At 41.7% G+C, this 22,103-nt stretch overlaps 1 protein-coding gene across 1 annotated transcript in view; it reads left to right on the forward strand.

Annotated features, from left to right (window-relative positions):
* RB1CC1 (RB1 inducible coiled-coil 1) overlaps window positions 1-22,103 on the forward strand; it is a 145,167-nt gene that overhangs the window by 68,683 nt on the left and 54,381 nt on the right. The window contains exons 8-11 of the mRNA XM_083187391.1: window positions 14,124-14,308; window positions 15,059-15,245; window positions 18,855-18,936; window positions 20,561-20,622. Of these exons, the coding sequence (XP_083043517.1) occupies window positions 14,124-14,308; window positions 15,059-15,245; window positions 18,855-18,936; window positions 20,561-20,622 (516 nt within the window). The remainder of the gene's footprint in view (window positions 1-14,123; window positions 14,309-15,058; window positions 15,246-18,854; window positions 18,937-20,560; window positions 20,623-22,103) is intronic.

Genomic DNA, 22,103 nt, shown 5'->3' on the forward strand with positions numbered 1-22,103 from the left:
GAGGTGATCAGCAACTTTTTTGGGGGTACAGAGGTTTTTTTTTTTTTATATATACCTGTCAGTTGCACCAAAGGTTGTGCACCTGCTGCACCTCACTGGTAATCAGTGTCGCATCACTGATCACCTTTTTTTTTGTGTGTGTGCTGTGGGGTATTTTTTTAATTTTTTTTTTTACACACACTGTGATTTTGTGGGTGTCCTGTGGCCGCTGTGCGCTGATCAGTGACGTACATCACTGATCATCTTTTTCGGCACAGGGTTGATCTATTTTTATTTTTTTTTTGATCAAATTCCTGTTGCCTTTGAGCGCTGTTCAGTGACAGACGTTACTGACCAACATCTGTGCTCAATTTTTGGCGCAGGACCTTTTTTTTTTTTAACCCCTTCCTTTTTTTTTTTTTTAACCCCTTCAATTTTTTTTTATTTTAACCCCTTCATTTTTTTTTTTTTTATTGGTATAAAGCATTTTTTTTTTTTTCTGCACCACATACACACTACACACTACATACCCCCCGGATTGAAATAAAGTTTGTGCCCCCCCCTACACTATACACGTGTTGAAACATTTCACTACCGGTAACACAAAAATAAAAATGGCATCCCAAATGTCCTCCCAAATGTCCTCCCAAATGTCCTCCCAATCATCCAGGAGAATGTATTCAGTGGAGGAGGCATATGCCATGCTTGCTTCTGACTCTGACACAGGCAGTGATGCAAGCGGGGAATTTGAAGGATTTGCCTTAAGCTCCTCTTCCTCCTCTGCTGATGAGGGACCCCCTCAAAGACGCCCCCGTAGATCAGCTGAGATTCCCCCCCCAATAATTGATCTAGTATGGACCCCACCACCAGACAATTTTGAGCCCCAGGTTCCTGAGTTTTTGGCCATGCCAGGAATCCAATTTGATTCCACAGGTCTCAGAGAAATTGACTTTTTCAAATTATTTTTCTCTGATGATTTTATAAATTTAATGGTGGACCAAACTAATTTATATGCCCAGCAGTTTATTGCTCAAAACCCCACGTCATCATTTGCTAGGTGGACCCCTGTAGATGCAGTAGAGATGATGACGTTTTGGGGTCTGGTGTTTCATATGGGCATAGTAAAAAAGCCAGAAATTAGGCAATATTGGAGTACAGATGTTCTGTACAGTACTCCATTTTACCGTATGGCCATGCCCCGGACTCGATTTGAGACAATTCTTAAATTTATACATTACACCGATAATGCACAGTGCCCACCCAGAGATGATCCCACCTTTGACCGGCTATTCAAAGTCAGGCCGGTCATTGATCATTTCAGTGCCAAATTTGAAGAGGTGTACATCCCTGAAAAATTTATTTGTATCGACGAGTCCCTTATACATTTTAAAGGAAGGGTTAAATTCCGCCAGTACCTTCCCAGTAAGAGGGCAAGGTATGGCATAAAAATGTATAAGCTGTGTGAAAGCACCTCAGGGTACACCCACAGGTTTAGGGTTTATGAAGGGAAGGATTCAAGAATTCAACCGCCAGAATGCCCCCCCTCCCTCGTAGGTGTTAGTGGGAAAATTGTCTGGGATTTAGTGCACCCCTTCCTGGATAAAGGTTATCACCTCTATGTGGATAACTTTTACACCAGCATCCCCCTGTTTAAGGCCCTTGGTTCAAGAGGTACAGCAGCTTGCGGTACTGTGCGCAAGAACCAAAGAGGCCTCCCAAAAACGCACATTGCCCAAGTAATGAGAAGGGGTGAAAGCAGGGGAATATGCACCGAAAATATGTTGTTGGTCAAATATAAGGACAAGAGGGATGTCCTTATACTGACAACAATTCACGGAGACAGTACCACCTCCGTCCCTGTACGAGGTACCAGTACCCACACCTCCAAACCTAATTGTATCCTGGATTACAATAGGTACATGGGCGGAGTGGATCTTTCAGATCAGGTACTGAAGCCGTACAGTGCCCTGCGGAAAACAAAAATCTGGTACAAGAAGGTGGCCGTGTATATCATCCAGATGGCACTGTATAACGCTTACGTGCTATTCCGTTCTACCGGCCAGAGGGGGACATTTATGCACTTTCAAGAGGAAGTCATAAAGGGCCTAATATTTGGGAACCAGCAGGCAGAGGGCCCCAGTACTTCTAGTACTGGCCCCCGTATTGTACCAGGGCAGCATTTTCCTGATGAAATCCCCTCCACTGGAAAAAAGGGCAGGACACAAAAAAGGTGCAAAGTTTGCTATAAAAAGGGAATAAGAAAGCAAACTATTTTCCAGTGTGACACTTGCCCCGACAAACCCGGCCTATGTATAAAGGAGTGTTTTAAAATATACCACACATCTATGGAATATTAGGTTCATCATTTCACCGTGCTTCGGGGGTCTTGCTAATGCCACATAGCACCCACCATTCATTCCACCAGAATCTGAGCCGCAAAATCCAAAAATCACTCCTTCCCTTCTGAGTCCTGCCATGCACCCAACTGGTATTTTTTGGTCACATGTGAGGCATTGCCGTACTCGGGAGATATTGGGGCACAGATTTTGGGGTGCTTTTTCTCCTTCATTCCTTGTGAAAATGAAAAATTTTGAGCCAGAACTGCATTTTTGTGTAAAAAAATGTAATTTTTCATGTTCACTGCCCAGTTTTATCAAAATTGGTGAAACCCCTGGGGGTTTGAAATGTACACTATACCCCTAGATGAATTCCCTGAGGGGTGTAGTTTGCAAAATGGGGTCACTTGTGGGGGGGGTCCACTGTATTGGTGCTTGGGGGGTCTTGCTAATGCGACATAGCACCCACCATCATTCCACCAGAATTTGTGCTGCAAACTCCAAATATCACTCCTTCCCTTTTGAGTCCTGCCACTTTTTGGTCACACATGAGGCATTGCCGTACTCGGGAGAAATTGGGGCACAGATTTTGGGGTGCTTTTTCTCCTTCATACCTTCTGAAAATGAAATATTTTGAGCCAGAACTGCATTTTTGTGTAAAAAAATGTAATTTTTCATTTTCACTGCCCACTTGTATCAAAATTGGTGAAACCCCTGGGGGTTTGAAATGTACACTATACCCCTAGATGAATTCCCTGAGGGGTGTAGTTTGCAAAATGGGGTGACTTGTGGGGGGGTTCCACTGTATTGGTGCAACATAGCACCCACCATTCATTCCACCAGAATCTGTGCTGCAAAATCCAAAAATCACTCCTTCCCTTCTGAGTCCTGCCATGCACCCAACTGGTATTTTTTGGTCACATGTGAGGCATTGCCGTACTCGGGAGAAATTGGGGCACAGATTTTGGGGTGCTTTTTCTCCTTCATACCTTCTGAAAATGAAAAATTTTGAGCCAGAACTGCATTTTTGTGTAAAAAATGTAATTTTTCTTTTTCACTGCCCACTTGTATCAAAATTGGTGAAACCCCTGGGGGTTTTAAATGTACACTATACCCCTAGATGAATTCCCTGAGGGGTGTAGTTTGCAAAATGGGGTGACTTGTGGGGGGGTTCCACTGTATTGGTGCTTGGGGGGTCTTGCTAATGCGACATAGCACCCACCAAAATTCCACCAGAATCTGAGCTGCAAAATCCAAAAATCACTCCTTCCCTTTTGAGTCCTGCCATGCACCCAACTGGTATTTTTTGGTCACATGTGAGGCATTGCCGTACTCGGGAGAAATTGGGGCACAGATTTTGGGGTGCTTTTTCTCCTTCATATCTTCTGAAAATGAAAAATTTTGAGCCAGAACTGCATTTTTGTGTAAAAAATGTAATTTTTCATGTTCACTGCCCACTTGTATCAAAATTGGTGAAACCCCTGGGGGTTTTAAATGTACACTATACCCCTAGATGAATTCCCTGAGGGGTGTAGTTTGCAAAATGGGGTGACTTGTGGGGGGGTTCCACTGTATTGGTGCTTGGGGGGTCTTGCTAATGCGACATAGCACCCACCAAAATTCCACCAGAATCTGAGCCGCAAAATCCAAAAATCACTCCTTCCGTTCTGAGTCCTGCCATGCACCCAACTGGTATTTTTTGGTCACATGTGAGGCATTGCCGTACTCGGGAGAAATTGGGGCACAGATTTTGGGGTGCTTTTTCTCCTTCATATCTTCTGAAAATGAAAAATTTTGAGCCAGAACTGCATTTTTGTGTAAAAAATGTAATTTTTCATGTTCACTGCCCACTTGTATCAAAATTGGTGAAACCCCTGGGGGTTTTAAATGTACACTATACCCCTAGATGAATTCCCTGAGGGGTGTAGTTTGCAAAATGGGGTGACTTGTGGGGGGGTTCCACTGTATTGGTGCTTGGGGGGTCTTGCTAATGCGACATAGCACCCACCAAAATTCCACCAGAATCTGAGCTGCAAAATCCAAAAATCACTCCTTCCCTTTTGAGTCCTGCCATGCACCCAACTGGTATTTTTTGGTCACATGTGAGGCATTGCCGTACTCGGGAGAAATTGGGGCACAGATTTTGGGGTGCTTTTTCTCCTTCATATCTTCTGAAAATGAAAAATTTTGAGCCAGAACTGCATTTTTGTGTAAAAAATGTAATTTTTCATGTTCACTGCCCACTTGTATCAAAATTGGTGAAACCCCTGGGGGTTTTAAATGTACACTATACCCCTAGATGAATTCCCTGAGGGGTGTAGTTTGCAAAATGGGGTGACTTGTGGGGGGGTTCCACTGTATTGGTGCTTGGGGGGTCTTGCTAATGCGACATAGCACCCACCAAAATTCCACCAGAATCTGAGCTGCAAAATCCAAAAATCACTCCTTCCCTTTTGAGTCCTGCCATGCACCCAACTGGTATTTTTTGGTCACATGTGAGGCATTGCCGTACTCGGGAGAAATTGGGGCACAGATTTTGGGGTGCTTTGTCTCCTTCATACCTTCTGAAAATGACAAATTTGGAGCCAGAACTGCATTTTTGTGTAAAAAAATGTAATTTTTCATTTTCACTGCCCACTTGTATCAAAATTGGTGAAACCCCTGGGGGTTTGAAATGTACACTATACCCCTAGATGAATTCCCTGAGGGGTGTAGTTTGCAAAATGGGGTGACTTGTGGGGGGGTTCCACTGTATTGGTGCAACATAGCACCCACCATTCATTCCACCAGAATCTGTGCTGCAAAATCCAAAAATCACTCCTTCCCTTCTGAGTCCTGCCATGCACCCAACTGGTATTTTTTGGTCACATGTGAGGCATTGCCGTACTCGGGAGAAATTGGGGCACAGATTTTGGGGTGCTTTTTCTCCTTCATATCTTCTGAAAATGAAAAATTTTGAGCCAGAACTGCATTTTTGTGTAAAAAATGTAATTTTTCATTTTCACTGCCCACTTGTATCAAAATTGGTGAAACCCCTGGGGGTTTGAAATGTACACTATACCCCTAGATGAATTCCCTGAGGGGTGTAGTTTTCAAAATGGGGTGACTTGTGGGGGGTTCCACTGTATTGGTGCTTGGGGGGTCTTGCTAATGCGACATAGCACCCACCAAAATTCCACCAGAATCTGAGCTGCAAAATCCAAAAATCACTCCTTCCCTTTTGAGTCCTGCCATGCACCCAACTGGTATTTTTTGGTCACATGTGAGGCATTGCCGTACTCGGGAGAAATTGGGGCACAGATTTTGGGGTGCTTTGTCTCCTTCATACCTTCTGAAAATGACAAATTTGGAGCCAGAACTGCATTTTTGTGTAAAAAAAATAATTTTTCATTTTCACTGCCCAGTTGTACCACAATTGGTGAAACCCCTGCGGGTTTGAAATGTACACTATACCCCTAGATGAATTCCCTGAGGGGTGTAGTTTGCAAAATGGGGTCACTTGTGGGGGGGTTCCTAACTTTTAGCATGTTATGGTGCCTAGAAACCTACATGGTGCCTAAAAAATAATCTCATAAAAAGGAGGCTCCAAAATCAAGTAGGTGCTCCTTCTATTATGAAGCCTGTGGTTTGGTCACCGTGCACACTAGGGCCACATATAGGATATTTATGAAAACAAAAGAATTGGGGGAATCAATTTTTAGTCACATTTCTCTAGTAAAATGTACTGTGTTCCTTAGAAAAATGTATTAAAATTGCAAATCTGCAAAAAAAAAGAAATTTTGAAATTTCACCTACACTTTGTTTTAATTCCTGTGAAACACCTAAAGGGTTAACAAACTTCCAAAATGCTGTTTTGAATACTGTGAGGGGTGCAGTTTTTGAAATGGCATCATTTATGGGGGTGTCTCACATACAAGTCCCTCAAAGTCACATCAGAACTGAACTGGTCCCTAAAAAAATCAGTGTTTGAAATTTTCTTGAAAAATTGAGAATTTGCTATTCATATTGTAAGCCTCCTAGTGTCCAAAAAAATTAAAAGGAAGTTGAAATAATGATGTCAACATAAAGTAGACATATGGTCTATGTTAGTTATTCACTATTTTGAGTGGTAAGATTATTTGTCTCACAAGCAGAAAATTTAACATTTTGCAAATCGCTAAATTTTCCATTTTTTCACGATATTTTGGTATTTTTCACAAAAAAACACAGACCGTATCGACGAAAATTTACCACTAACTTGAAGTACAATGTGTCACGAAAAAACAATCTCAAAATCACTGGGATAAGTAAAAGCAAAAAAAAGTTATCCCCACTTAAGTGAGACATGTCAGATTTGAAAAAAATGGCTCTGTCAGGAACGCAAAAACTAGCTCTGTCAGGAAGGGGTTAAGAGCCACGATCACTCACAAGTACCGGGGATTTGACTATTCAATCCCAGCTGTTTTTTGACAGGGAAACGGCCGGGATTTGCTTTTGCAGATCTGGCTCTTTGAAAAGCTGACTCTGCATTTGTGGAAACGGACGCTCAATTTTCAAATTAACGGCCATTTGCGCAGAAAAAGACATGTATTTCCAAACCCGTATTGTTTCCGAAAATCAGAAAAATGGGATAATTATGAACCGATGGAATGCGAATTCCATCTATTCTTTGCGGAAACGGACGCTCTTTTACTGTTTTTTAGCAAATAAGAGACATTTAATACCTCCATAATTCTGCTACCCAATAATTTACTTCAGTTAGTTATTACTGGTATCTGTGACTTGAAAATCATGTGACATATGTTTATTCAGAGCTAACAAACTGAAAGCTGGCAACACTCCTACAGTTTATGTGATATCGTAGATCAGTGTTTTAGTCTACTGGGAACCCTAACAGTGCATGTGTTACAGATCTCCTCAGTTTCACAACTGAAACAATTAGCGCTACTTTTGTATTTTTAAAAATGTGACAACACATATTCAATACTCTTGTGGTGAATGCACCAACTAGGAGATCTGGGAAAACCTGCTGCCTGAGGTCACTTGAGTATGTAGTTTGGCAATCACTGCCAGGCATCTTATCGATCATTCAGTGTTTTTTGACTGCAAACAGATGATTCTGTTTGCACAAGATTTAGTGCAGTTCTGTCCTTACCCTGGCTCTAATGGGCCTACACACACAGCGATCCCAAGCATTTTTTAAGTGATCACTTAGCAAATGCCCCCACGTCAATGTCTAGCATTGCTCAGAATGCTCATCTCCCAGGTGTAGGCCCCTTAACATTATGGGCCAGATGTATCAAGCTTCAAAAAGTGATAAAGCGGAGAGTAATCAACAACCAGCCAATTGGCCCCTAACTGTCATTTTCAATCCCAGTCTGTAACACGGCAGTTATGTGTTTCTTGGCTGGCGGTTTATAACTCCATTTTATCACTTTTTGAAGCTTGATACATCTGGCCGTATGTCAGCTATTTTGTGGAAACTTAAGCTGGCCATACATCAGAAAGATCGATCTTAAGATCGATTGCGCTCATGATTGTGTACAATTTCCCTTGAAATCCCCGGCAGTCCTTGGTGGTTTTTGGACACACAATCTACACACAATCGATCATACAATCCATCTACTGCATGATTGTGTACACAAGATGTGCACACAATCTGCATACAATCCATCTTACAATCAGTCATACAATCCATCTGCTGATTGATTGTATGATTATGTACATAAGATGTGCACACAATCTGCATACAATCCATCTTACAATCAGTTGAGATTGTATGATTGGGTACAATATCTTTCTGATGTATGGCCACCTTTAAAGTTTATTGACATAAGTGATTCTATGACATTCTTGGGTGGACTTAAGGCCCCCATACACTATGCGATTTTCGGCCGATTTCACCCGATATCGTCACTTTGGGCCGATAAATCGGGTGAAATCGGCCCAAAATCGCATGTGTTTGACATCTGATCTGATCTGATGCGCGGTCCCGTGCGCATCGGATCAGATCAGGTGGTCGGACCAGCTGAACATAAGATATATCGGAATCTGACCCATCATGGGTGCTTTATAGCACCCACGATGTTTCAGATCCGATATATCTGGGTACCTCCTTCCGGCGCTGTGGACCTCCTCCAACCCCCAGTAGCAGCAGCCGGAACTTATGTCGTCACAGGAAGGGGCAAGTGTAACGGCTGGGAGAGAAGAAGAGGGCAGAGTGCAGCAGCAGGGAGACTCTTCCCTGCAGTGCTGCTAGATGTTATAACGCGCAGCAGAGCCCCCGGACCCCCCCCCTCTCCTCTGCTGCTATACGACAGCACGGGCAGCAGAGCCCCGACCCTCGATCTCCTCTGCTGCTGATTGTCAGCTCGGTCAGCAGAGCACGGACTCCCCCGCTCCCCTGCTTCTGGATGACAGGACGGGCAGCAGAGCCCGGACCCCCCTCTCCCATGTGTATGCCTGACTAAATGACTATTGTTCTCTCTACTACTAGTGTAGCAAGCAGTGATTATGTACTGCTGGTGATAATGGGAAGTGTCCAAATACTTCTTTCCTGAAGATTATGGATACTGTTATGCAAACGGTCCCTGATGGAACTGTCTGGGCTGGTCCTATCTTCCTGACTGTCCCTCTTGGCCACTGGTTTATGTTCAGGATAATTGGATACTAGTGACAAACTTCAATTCCTGCTTGTTACTTTCCTAAGACTTTACTGATATTGCATCTCTTTGGATGCAATATTTCAGGTCGTCAGCTCCCCGCCCAGGTCGTCAGCTCCCCGCTGCGTGTCCGATACCCCAATGCGCCCAGGTCGTCAGCTCCCCGCTGCGTGTCCGATACCCCAGTGTCACTCCTGACAAGTCCCCAATTGATGTCACTCCTGACATTGATTTATACGCCACACACTGCACTAATTAACATCTCTGTCACAGTTTGCAGTAGGAGTTAAGCAGCCCATACACGGTCCGTTTAACGGATCCGTTTGGGACTTAAATAGTACACATCGGATCGCATCCCTAGTGCATGCAGTGTGCATGCACTGCGATCCGATGTGTACCTAGTACAAAAAGTATGTGCAGCACATACTTTTTGTACCGTACTATGTGATGTGCGGGAGCGCGCATTGCATAGTACAGAACGGAGCCGTACACAACGGACAGTGTATGGGCTCCATTACAGTAATGCAGTGGTGTCACTACAGGGTAGTGGGACAAACCTGGGTGACACCAAAGTGCCGGCTCCTGTAACAGTGCAGTCAGAGCAGTCTCTGGGGACCCCTATTTGTGTGGTCACGCCCATGTCCCACAAAACCACAAACCTTTTGTGCTGCATAAGCCAAATATGTGCAAACATCACAGTCTCACACACAGAGTGTCATCCGAGGTACAGTAGGGACGCCACTGCAGTGGTAAAGGCCCAGGCTTGCTTAAGGCAACTGGTAGGGGCCTTTCCAGGTGTTCAGGGGGAAGAATGTCCCATCCGTGGTGCATGCCATCTCTGACCACATAAAACTATGATTTATATTTTCTGGGTGGCATAACCCCTCCCCATGATTTGGGCCATAGTTCCCCTCATCAGCTGGGACCATCATTGCTCTCTATGGCCATGGAGATAGGGTCTGTGGCTGGCTAAGGGTCTGCCACATTTGAAAATAAGATTTCTCCAAAGTATGCCCTATTTCCACATTCTCACACTCTACCAAACGGTGGAGGCACTCCTAGGTCTTTATCACACAAACGACACAGACACAGGGGTCTGAAAGCGACGTTTCGGTCTATTTCGGTCTCAGAACAGTAATATCTGCAAGGTATAGCACTGTTCAGGCCACTCCCTAGAGCCATCCCATCAGATAAATCTCATGGCACATCCAATTTGCGTCAGATGAATCACGTGATAAATCACATGTGATAAATCACGTGATTTATCTGACGCAAATTGTATGTAAAAAAATGGCACATCAAGAGTCAAATTGTATGTAGGCCTCCTGGGAAGCTGCTGGGGAAGTTCAGGGGAAATCAGATGCAATTTACAGGTCAGATAAATCTTACTAGTGTATGGGGGCCTTTAGAGAACCTGTCTTTGTATAGGTGCTAGAGGTGCTTATATTGTGCCCTGCTATAGTAATGGCAAAATAAAGATGGTGATCCTACTGTATATTCTCCCCACTCCTACCTGTCAAATAGTGGGCACTACAGCAAGTATGCTAAGAGCTTTATAATATACTTTGTGGCCAGCTTTCTCTAAAGCCAACGCAGAGTAGTTGTAACATATTTCCAAGGCACCTAAGAGAAAGCACTGTGCGACTCAACTTGGCAGTTCAGTACTCTTATTATTATTATTTATTTATTTATTAACAGTTTCTTATAATAGCGCACACATATTCCACAGCGCTTTACAGAGAATATTTAAACATTCACATCAGTCCCTGCCCCAGAGGAGCTTACAATCTATATTCCCTACCACATGTACATGCACACATACAGACATTCTAGGGTTAATTTTGTTGGAAGGCAATTAACCTACCAGTATATTTTTGGATTGTGGGAGGAAACCGGAGTTCCCGGAGGAAACCCACGCAAGCACAGGGAGAATATACAAACTCATGTCATTTGCTCCCATCCAGTACTAGATTTTCAGTCCAACCAACCAACTCGTTTGACAGTTGGTCTAATTTATGTAGGACTCTGTTGGTTTACGTTACCTTAACTACACAATTCATGAAAAGCATTTATCAGTATAGTTATCTGTGGAGTCATGTGTTTGATATATTCTGTCATGTTAGCTTTCCGATCACTTTTGGAGTATGGTACATAGCATAGACCAGTGGTAGCCAACCCTAGCCCTCGAGAGCTACCAACAGTTCACATTTTCCAGACAACCTAGCTGCTGCACAGCTGCACTCATTAATCACTGACACATTTTAAAAGATACACAGATGGAGCTAATTAGCTCACTTGTGATTCTGTGAGGAGACCTGCAAAACACGCACTGTTGGTAGCTCTCGAGGACTAGGGTTGGCTACCCCAGGCATAGACAATATGGTATGTTGAGAACTTGGACTGAATTCCTTCTGTGTTCTCTTGCCAGTGAACTCTGTTAAATTAGTTGATCCTGATGTTCAAACCCACTGCTGGGTTTATATTACAGATAGTGCGGTCTTGACCCTGTTGCTAATCAGCTTCATGACTACTATAATCTATATCAAATGCCGTCCACCTTATTAGAGATGTTCCGCTGATTTCAAGAGTCCACAGTGTATGTAAAGTGTAGCCCAGCTTTGGCTTATTTTGGTATAAACAAGAGGTACATTCCATTACATATATTTTTGTTTTAAGTATCTTGGTCAGACACTTTAGGCAGTTCATCTGCTACAATATGTCATGATGTTCCTATGAACTCTCTTACATGGGTGATGTCTCATGTGATGGCTTCAAGCTTCTAATAAAATATCTGTTTAGTTAGTTTTTCTTTTCATATTGGCTGGTTGCACTTTGAGAACTTCAGTCAGGAATCTTTGGCCTGAGAGAATGTAACTGATCGGCTCCAGTATGTTTTGGTGCTCTTATATTACTGATTTGACATGTTATGATTGTTCCTGCTTTTAACCTTTCCAGTGTTTTAATAGGATGTTCTTGTCATTGTACCTCTCTTGTGCGTATGTAGCGTTTATATCTGAATTGATTAAAGGCACCATAGATGCAGCTGAGAAAGGTAAATAGGTTTAATTACACTTCAGGAGAGGACACTCAGGTGAGTGTTTAGCACAGAGAGCTGGCAAAAACAGTGCGGTCACTTCTCTTGACTGCAAGGGGCAGTGGGTATGCAGTATTTGGGACTAATAGGTTCCGTGCCGATATGAGTATACAGTATATGCTTTTATGAGTATTGAAATACAGTAATAGCACCTACAGTACAAGTAATTGGCCTTAGGCAAGCATTTCAATTCCTCCTTTTTACTTATTGGACAATGTGAAGTTAGTTTGTTTTGGTCCTACAAGTAAAGGGGCCACACAGTAACTCCCTATACACAATATGCGATGTAGTGAACAATTTTGTTTAGAAAGTTCTTTCTGAGCTATATTGTTCACAATGTCACCTAGTGTGTACACTGCATATCGTTAAAGATGCGCACTCCTTTGCATTGTCAACGCTCACCTCCTTCGTCCTGCATGTTCAGACCTCCCACTGCATTTTCAGTGGGAGGTTCTTGTTAACAACGGTTATGCTGCAGCCACTTCATGACCATTGCTCCCACTGCTATCACTCCCTTTCCGCCCCTGCATCGGCAAGTATGTATGCACTTGCCAATACCAACCTCCCCCGCCAGGTCCTCGCCCCTGCCAATTTCATTGTTGGTGGGGATCGGCTGGTGTGAAGGAGACTTAAACGTTTGAGTGCCAACATCTCTTGGAGAGCTGTTCAAAATATCTGCTAAAAATGCCATCGCCGCTCACATTTGTTATATAAATTCAAATAAAAAATGTTGTGTAAAAAAAGATTATATTTCTTATGTAGAGTAAACATTACAGGTCATTATGATGAATAAACATGTTGCCTTGGCAATTTTCACACCTATGTTGACAAATTCACTTGGCACACAAAGGGTTAAGATTTTATGAACAATCCAATCTGTCACCCAATTTCCCTTGAAATCCAGAATACTCCTGGCCAAAAGATATTATGCGCACACACACACAAAACAATTGTGTAAATGACTAGTGGATTAGATGGGTTGTTAAATGACTACAATTCAGAACATGGTTCTGCATGACTACACACGGAACGATGTGTGCCAAATCCTGCAAGGCAGGTCGCTATCTATCTGCATGCTCAAGGGATCGGCAAGCAAGACGAATGACCGGCATCATTGTTATGCCTACACACGGAGAGTTTTTAAATGACAAGTATTTCCAATTGGTTGAAAACAGCCATATCGTTAAAAAAAAAAAGAAGATCTGTCCGTGTGTGTGTGCGCATTTTTTTTTTTTTTTCATTTTAATGGTTAATCATTGAGAACAGTCAAACAGATGTGTCTACTCTTAGGAACATGTGATTTACCTGCTGCAATATGTCGCCATGGTGCCCTATGTGTTCTCTCTTATTGGGCCTTATTCTAGTTCACTCTTTCTGACAAAATCCTTCTTAGATGGACAAAACTATGTGCACTGCAGGGGGCAGATGCAAAATGTGCAGAGAGAATTAGATTTGGGTGAGTTATTTTGTTTCTGTGCAGGGTAAATACTGACTGCTTTATTTTTACACGGCAATATAGATCTCACTTTGAAGTAAAACCCCACCCAAATCTAATTCTCTTTGCATAAGTAACATCTGCCCCACCTGCAGTGCACATGGTTTTGTCCATCTAAGAAGGATTTTGTCAGAAAGAGTGAACTAGAATAACCCACATTGTGAAGAATACTCCAAAAATGTAATTTGGCACCCCATACTGTAGGACCCCATATTACTGTGTCTTATCCCGGCAATGGGAAGGGACTGATGGGAAGGCTGTTTATTATACATGGAAACTCTTACCCAGCCGCAAAGCCCTGGTCAATATATTTTTTTTTTTTTTTTTTTTGTGTGTCAAATTGATTCTTTAATGCCTAATAAGGAATGATAATATTTGTTTTTAATTAATGGTGACAGTTTTACTTTATGAAGACATTTTTGTGTTTTTTTTGTGTGTTTTAATAGTACAACTGTTCGATATATTACTTTTTATATTTTGGACAAGTGTCATGTTGCCATTTTCAATTATATCAATAACATTCAGTAACTGTTTTCAAATATAACATTAGCTTAATGGCTGCATATTCTACTCTTTAGGGATTTTTAGCCAATCAGAAGCGGGCTGAAAACTTAAAGGACCCTTCTGTGTTACCTGATTTGTGTTTGAGCCATGCAAATCAGTTAATGATCATGTTGACAAACCACAGAAAACTGTTGGATATTAAACAGAAATGTACCACTGCCAAACAGGAGCTTGCCAATAACTTACAAGTTCGATTAAAGTAAGTATTTATTTCCCTCTTAAATTGCCATTTAGTTGTTTTTTTATTTTTAAATGCTGTTTGTAATGTGAATTTTGCTTGTCTGCGCCTAATCATTTGTTCGTTTCCTGCTATGAATTGACTGGGAAAAAAAAAAAAATGACCAGTTGGATATACAGTGGCAGATGCTTAATTAGGTTAGTGTTATGATTCAGGTGCATGAAAGGGAGGGGTGATACTGAGTGAGGCAAAAATACATTGTTTCTCCAATACCCCTTTCACACCGCAAGAATAAACCGGGTCGGTGTACCGTGTGAAAGGGCCATGTTGAATATCCCGGGTCCAGCAACTTGGCAATCTGACCCGGTATATAGGCAGTGTTATTCCCAAGTCGGACCTGGGTTGGTGGGCAGTCTGAATGGGTTAGCCAGGTCGAGCGACTCAGGTCCCGTTCACTTCTATGGAGTCACCGCAGTTCTGCCTCCTCCGCCACCTGACTCATACATTCATAAATGTCCTGGTCTCAATACAGGGGGTTATGAGAAAGTGGGCAGCACATCCAAGTATTGGGGAGGTGTTGTTACGTAGGCTAGTCTTGGTGCTTTCCCCTTCACCCCACAGCTCCATGCTCACCATGAGGGGTAGGCTTGGGGGCAGTCCTGGGGTTCTCAGCCGTGGAGTAGTCATGTCCTGAAGAAGCCTGTGCTTGGCAGATATGTATCAATAAGGATGGATTTTTAATATACTTAACAAGTTTTTGTTCATTTACAGGTGGTGCTGCTTCGTAATGCTGCATGCTGACCAAGATGGTGAAAAGCTCCAGGCTTTATTCAGGCTCTTAACAGAACTACTTGAGAGGGTTAAAATAGTGGAGGCACTTAGTACAGTTCCTCAAATGTATTGCTTAGCAGTGGTTGAGGTTGTCAGGAGGAAGATGTTCATAAAACACTACAGAGAGGTGAGTGAATAACACCATGCTTGCACAATTTTTTATTTTTTTGGGCTATGGGGTGTCCTTAGGGCCAGTTTGCAAGGGAACACAGGCAATGCTAATGTAATTCGCTTCTTTTGTGTATTTGCTAATAATTCCGTGTTCATGTTCATAATATTATTCCTATTAAAATCATACTTGCCTACTTTTAGTATCACCTCTCTGGGAGAAATCCGGAGAAACAACACAGCATGGGGGACGGGTACAAGGCTGACATCACCAGGCCCCGCCCCCATACAATCCGTGATTTGCATGCACATGGAGAGGGGGTGGGGCTAATATGACACAAAATGCAGCTACCACATCATTTTAGCCCCGCCTCCTCTTCCTGGACCTCGATTTTGCAGTAATTGAATCAGTAGGGAAGGGGGGTGTGAGGGCTCAGGTCAGCAAGAGGAAGAGTTGTCCACCTTCCTGGGGGGCCGGGAGGCGGACCTGAATTTTGAGAGCCTCCTGCCATTCTGGGAGGGTATGCAAAGTATTGATATTGCTTTCCTTACAAAGGATAGGAATGATATTCTACCTATCCCATTTCTTTCTCAGCTATTATATAAAAATGGACAAGCTTCCTAACTTGCTCACAGATCAGCTTACACCATCCTGTGTTGAAATTGAAACGAAATTAGTTCAATTTTTGAGACAGATCAAGCAGATATATTATCTGCATTAGACTGGGTACCTAAAGGCTTACATAGATATATAGACAGCTTATTGTACATGATTGCCTCTGTGTGAGAGAGAAACAGATGTAGTTCCACTTGCTGCCAACAGATGGCAGTGTTTCCAGGACACACCGACATACAGTCAGGTCCATAAATATTGGGATATCAACACAATTCCCATATTTTGGGCTTTATTCACCACCATAATTGGACTTGAAATGAACCAAACATGTGCTTTAACTTCAGACTTTTCAGCTTTCACTCCGGCAGCTTTTATATAATCCTATGTGTAATGAAGTGTCCATTTGATGAAGGGAATAGAAAACCATTTTTTATTTTTTTTTATACTTGCCACTTAAATCTCTTTCTCTGACTTTATTTGGGGGAAACTTTGATCTCTCACTTATTGGTTAAATATTTGTGAAATAGGTCGTTTTTAAAATTAAAACTGAGAAGGGGAGGAGTTTTTACACTGCTTAACGTTAGCTCATTAGGTGCAACCACCTCTCACCTTCAGTATCTTTATGTTTAACCCCTTCCTGACAGAGCCAGTTTTTGCGTTCCTGACAGAGCCATTTTTTTCAAATCTGACATGTTTCACTTAAGTGGGGATAACTTTTTTTTGCTTTTACTTATCCCAGTGATTTTGAGATTGTTTTCTCGTGACACATTGTACTTCAAATTAGTGGTAAATTTGGGTCGATACAGTCTGTGTTTTTTTGTGAAAAATACCAAAATGTCGTGAAAAAATGGAAAATTTTGCAATTTGCAAAATGTCACATTTTCTGCTTGTGAGACAAATAAACATACCACTCAAAATAGTTAATAACTAACAAAGACCATATGTCTACTTTATGTTGCAATCATTATTTCAACATCCTTTTAATTTTTTTGGACACTAGGAGGCTTCAAATATGAATAGCAAATTCTCAAATTTTCAAGAAAATTTCAAACACTGATTTTTTTAGGGACCAGTTCAGTTCTGATGTGACTTTGAGGGACTTGTATGTGAGACACCCCCATAAATGATGCCATTTCAAAAACTGCACCCCTCACAGTATTCAAAACAGCATTTTGGAAGTTTGTTAACCCTTTATGTGTTTCACAGGAATTAAAACAAAGTGTCGGTGAAATTTCAAAATTTCTTTTTTTTTTGCAGAGTTTCAATTTTAATACATTTTTCTAACTAATACAGTAGATTTTACTAGAGAAATGTGACTAAAAATTGATTCCCCCAATTCTTTTGTTTTCATAAATATCCTATATGTGGCCCTAGTGTGCACGGTGACCAAACCACAGGCTTCATAATAGAAGGAGCACCTACTTGATTTTGGAGCCTCCTTTTTATGAGATTTTTTTTTAGGCACCATGTAGGTTTCTAGGCACCATAAGTGCTAAAAGTTAGGAACCTCCCCCACAAGTCACCCCATTTTGCAAACTACACCCTTCAGGGAATTCATTTAGGGGTATAGTGTACATTTCAAACCCCCAGGGGTTTCACCAATTTTGATACAACTGGGCTGTGAAAATGAAAAAATTTAATTTTTCATTTTCACAGCTCAGTTGTATCAAAATTGGTGAAACCCCTGGGGGTTTGAAATGTACACTATACCCCCTGATGAATTCCCTGAAGGGTGTAGTTTGCAAAATGGGGTCACTTGTGGGGGGGTTCCACTGTATGGGTGCTTCAGGGGTCATTCAACCAGAATCTGTGCTGCAAAATCCAAAAATCACTCCTTCCCTTCTGAGTCCTGCCATGCACCCAAATGGTATTTTTTGGTCACATGTGAGGCATTGCCGTACTCGGGAGAAATTGGGGCACAGATTTTGGGGTGCTTTGTCTCCTTCATTCCTTGTGAAAATGAAAAATTTTGAGCCAGATCTGCATTTTTGTGTAAAAAAATGTAATTTTTTACACAAAAATGCAGATCTGGCTCAAAATTTTTCACCGGGTGAGTGAGTGCCGGGTGAGTGCAGACATCACCTAACTGTCACTGCGTCTATAGACGCAGTGACAGTTAGAAGCCATGACGTACATTTACGCCATGTGTCGGGAAGTACTTCCCGACCATGACGTAAATGTACGTCAATTGTCGGGAAGGGGTTAATGAAGTGTCCCAAAAAAATCTTGTTTTGCCAATCATGAGTTCCAAAGGCTTCTCACAAACACTGAGAAGATCATAATAAAATAATATGTAACATAAGGGGAAAATTGATGACGAATGACTGAAAACCTGTTTTGAGATGTTGTCTGTAATACTTGCACAGTGATTAGTCCAAGAATCACACCCAGTTTGGTACATTTTTTATGCAAGCGGCTCTTGTCCAGATCATCATATCCTTGTCAGCTGTAAAGTTTGGCCCCTAAACTTAATTGAAGCCTGTCTGGAGCTGATTAAATCCTCACAGGTAGTATACTACCCTGTTCTGTTATTTCCTAATTAAAGCCCTGTAAACATTAGGTGATACTGTACAATGGGGCAGATGTATTAAGCCTTAACAAGAGATAAATACAGTACAAAGGTGATAAAGAGAGATAAACGTCCAGCCAATCACCTCCTTACTGACTTTTTCAAACACAGCCTGTAACATGGCAGTTAGCAGGTGATTGGCTGGAGGTTTATCTCTCTTTATCACCCTTGCATTTGTCTCTTGTTAAGGCTTAATACATCTGCCCCATTATGCGATATCGCTCATTTGGGCATTTTGGCTTGAATGATATCGGTTAGTGTGTATGCACAGTCAAGGGAGCGGATCGTTAACCATGGCCATGCTCAACCGCTATCACTCATCACCGTTGGTATTTCCTAGTGTGTATGCACAATAAGACTAGTTATAATGTTGGTTTATGTATTCTTAGTCATTTCATTTTCACATTTAACAGCAGTTGTTGTTGATATTTTTTCTTTAACAGTGGGCAAATGCTTTAGTAAAAGATGGAAAATCATTATATGAAAATGAAAAGGCAAAAAGGGAAACATTTGGGAAACTGTTTAGTAAGTATTGTTATATATGTCTCTTTTATTGTGACCCCTTGCAAACTAGTGAGCCCTAAATGTACTACATAGATCAACACAATATTAATGTGTTCTATTCTGCTTTATTCTTAATTTTCACCAGCACCTTAATCCAGATTATAACGTACTTGTGTGACCTCATGTAAATGGATTGGACTGTTGTTGTTTCAAATGGCTGGTATTTTTTGTCTCTTGCATTTTTGATTATTTTAGTATATTTCATTATTTCTTGGGTCGGGCTATTAAAGCAGGCCTATCCCCCACACACATCTGTAACCCATATACCTTACACCCTCTGCAGGTTATAGGCCCCTCATTTGAGAGCTGCACTCCATGATGAGCCTCCCTGTTACTTGAGGTCCCAGATAGGAAAAAGAATATCAGAGGGCAATTTAACCCTTTGCACGTCAAGTGAATTTGTCAAAATTTGTGTGAAAATTGCCAAGCAAACATGTTTATTCATCATAGTGACCTGTAATGTTTACCTTACATAGGAAATATATTTTTTTTTTTACATAACAATTTTTAAATTCTATATTTGTATAACAAATGTGAGCGACGCTGGCATTTTTAGCTGATATTTTGCCGATCTCTCAGAGATGGTGGCACTTAAAGGGTTAAAGTATTCAACCACCTAAACTTAATTGCCCTAAGAGTGGGATATAGAATATAATCAATAAAATGGAAATCTTTAAAAATAATTTATTTTATTCACATAGTCTACAATTGTAAAACATGAATCCACAATTACATTCAGGACATTGGGGAAGATGGATTAATCTGCCCCAAAGGCTTGTTAAATAACGGGTCTCGCTTCTCCTGATTATCGTGGAGAAGCGGGTACCCGTTACTCTCTCATGTATTAACCCCACCCCCCTTGGCGCCGATAAGGAGAGCCGCTATGCCCAGTGGAACGGCTCTCCTTATTGGCGCCCCCTAAGGCCTGCACATGCGTGTTTTAAGAAGTCCCCCTCTCTCTCCCCCTGGCCGGCTCACTGCGCATGCACGAGATCTCGCTTCTAGCGCAAGATCTCCAGCACAGTCAAGAGCCACATCAAGGCTAGCGTTGTCCCTGCAGTGGGGGATAGGACAACACTAGCCCTGAGCTGTCGAAAGTTGCCGAGGCGATTTAACGCCTAGGCGGCTGTTAATACATCGCCCCGACCGCCAATTACTGCAGGGGACAGCCCCGCTGAGCGTAATTCATTAGGTGCGCTAGTAATACACTGGGGAAAACGGGGATGAATTAACCTTGTAACAAGTGGTGCGCTAGTTATACATTGGGGAAAACGGGGATGAATTCACCTTGTAACAAATGGGTCTGAATAGGCTTCTAACTTGCTAATGGTGTACTCAGTTGTTAGGATTAATATATATTTTTTGGCGAGGTATCAATATAAGGCAATACCTTAACAAAAATATTTTTTCAAAAGTTCCATGGTGCACTAAACATGGTTATTTGACACAATTTGAGGATGGACACATCTGCACTTACTTTCTCCACTTCTAAATCAGTTAAGACAACAAAACTGTGTAGTTTACATTGGTGTATTCCTAGTATTTTATTATTCACTAACTTCTAACTCTATTTTTATTCATATAGGGAAATCCTATTTACGCAATCGTCTCTTTAGAGGACTTGACTCTTGGCCTTCATCTTTCTGTGTATGTAGACTTGATTACCTTTTTCATTTTATTATATTTTATTTGTGTGGTGGTGTTGATCAATAGAACAATGATGTTATGGTTGACGCCAAATAGGCGACATACTTTAGGTCGATATGTACAACAAATTTTTTTGTGGCCAAATCTGGCATAACCACAAATGCAACCAAATAGGAAAAAAATATATTTTCACAAATTTACATATATGCATAATTACAGCTCTCAAATAACATAGTGGCAATAATGTAGAGCACCTTAAGCTTGAAAGCTAATGCTGTGTACGCACAGTGCAATTTTGACTAAAATCCAATAGAAAGTTAGTCAGAATGACGCAGTATTAAGCCAGATTCAATCTAGATTCTATCCCGATGCGCGGCCTCGGGATCAAAAGCAGAAATAGACTCTCCAGGCAAGTCTATTTCTGTTCGAAATGAGGGATGTGCTGCTTTGAAGCTCATGGCCACCCCTCTCCCCCTTCCTCAAAATCGATATTGGTGGCTGCCAGATCGCACCATGTGTACCCACCTTTGCGTTCAAGAGATGATATTGGTAGACACAAAAAGAGAGGGGAGCAGAGTTTGGTGATGCAGAGGCTTTGGAGTTACGGAGAGGGGCGAAGTCTTAGCAAAAACATAGTTTTTACAGCACATTTACAGTAGATGCTGGATGCAAGTGTTATACAGTGTGGGATTACAGGTACATCTTGAAAGCATTACATGAGAAATACTGAAATGTGTGAATGCTAGAGTTGATCAAGGAGGAGGTGAGGCAGTAGCACTTGGCAGGGCAACGCAAGCATTAGGGAGTGTTTATAAATGACACTAGAGATGTAGAGAGAACAGTAATTGAAGGCTTTGTAGGCAAGTGAGAGGAGTTCATATTTGAAAGCAAGACAGTGAATCAACTGGCTGAGAGGATTAGCAGAAGTAGAGTGACTAGTGGAAGATAAAGCAGGCAGTGTTGTGGAGGGTAGAATGAAATGAAGTAAAGCTTGGTGAGTTCGGTGGACCAGCGAATAAATTGCCATAAACTAGGCAAGAGATGTAAGGGTGTAAATGACCGTTATAGGAGGAGATGTCTCAAACCTTCTATAGGGGACAGGTAGAGAAGTCTCTAATAGCAAGTTAGCGGCCTCTAGCTATGATATATTAAATACTCGATAACTGATAGATAGAAGCTGGATGGTTGCGATGTACAATTTCTCCCTCCACCTGCTTACTTTAGAAGTTTTTATACATCTCCATAGTGTCTTACAGGATGAGCAATTATCTTATCCTAGATATATGTTTGTGTATGTATGTGTGTATATATATATATATATATATATATATATATATATATATATATATATATTATATAATGTATATGTAAGCAGCAGGATTCAGGGAGGCACTGAATGTGGGGGACCTGGGGGATAGTAAGACAACAGAATTGAGCATGACACATCACAGCTCAACACACTTTATTAACTCTTTGAGTGC

This window comes from Crinia signifera, chromosome 5, assembly GCF_055691185.1.
Source record: "Crinia signifera chromosome 5, ASM5569118v1, whole genome shotgun sequence".
Taxonomy (NCBI): domain Eukaryota; kingdom Metazoa; phylum Chordata; class Amphibia; order Anura; family Myobatrachidae; genus Crinia; species Crinia signifera.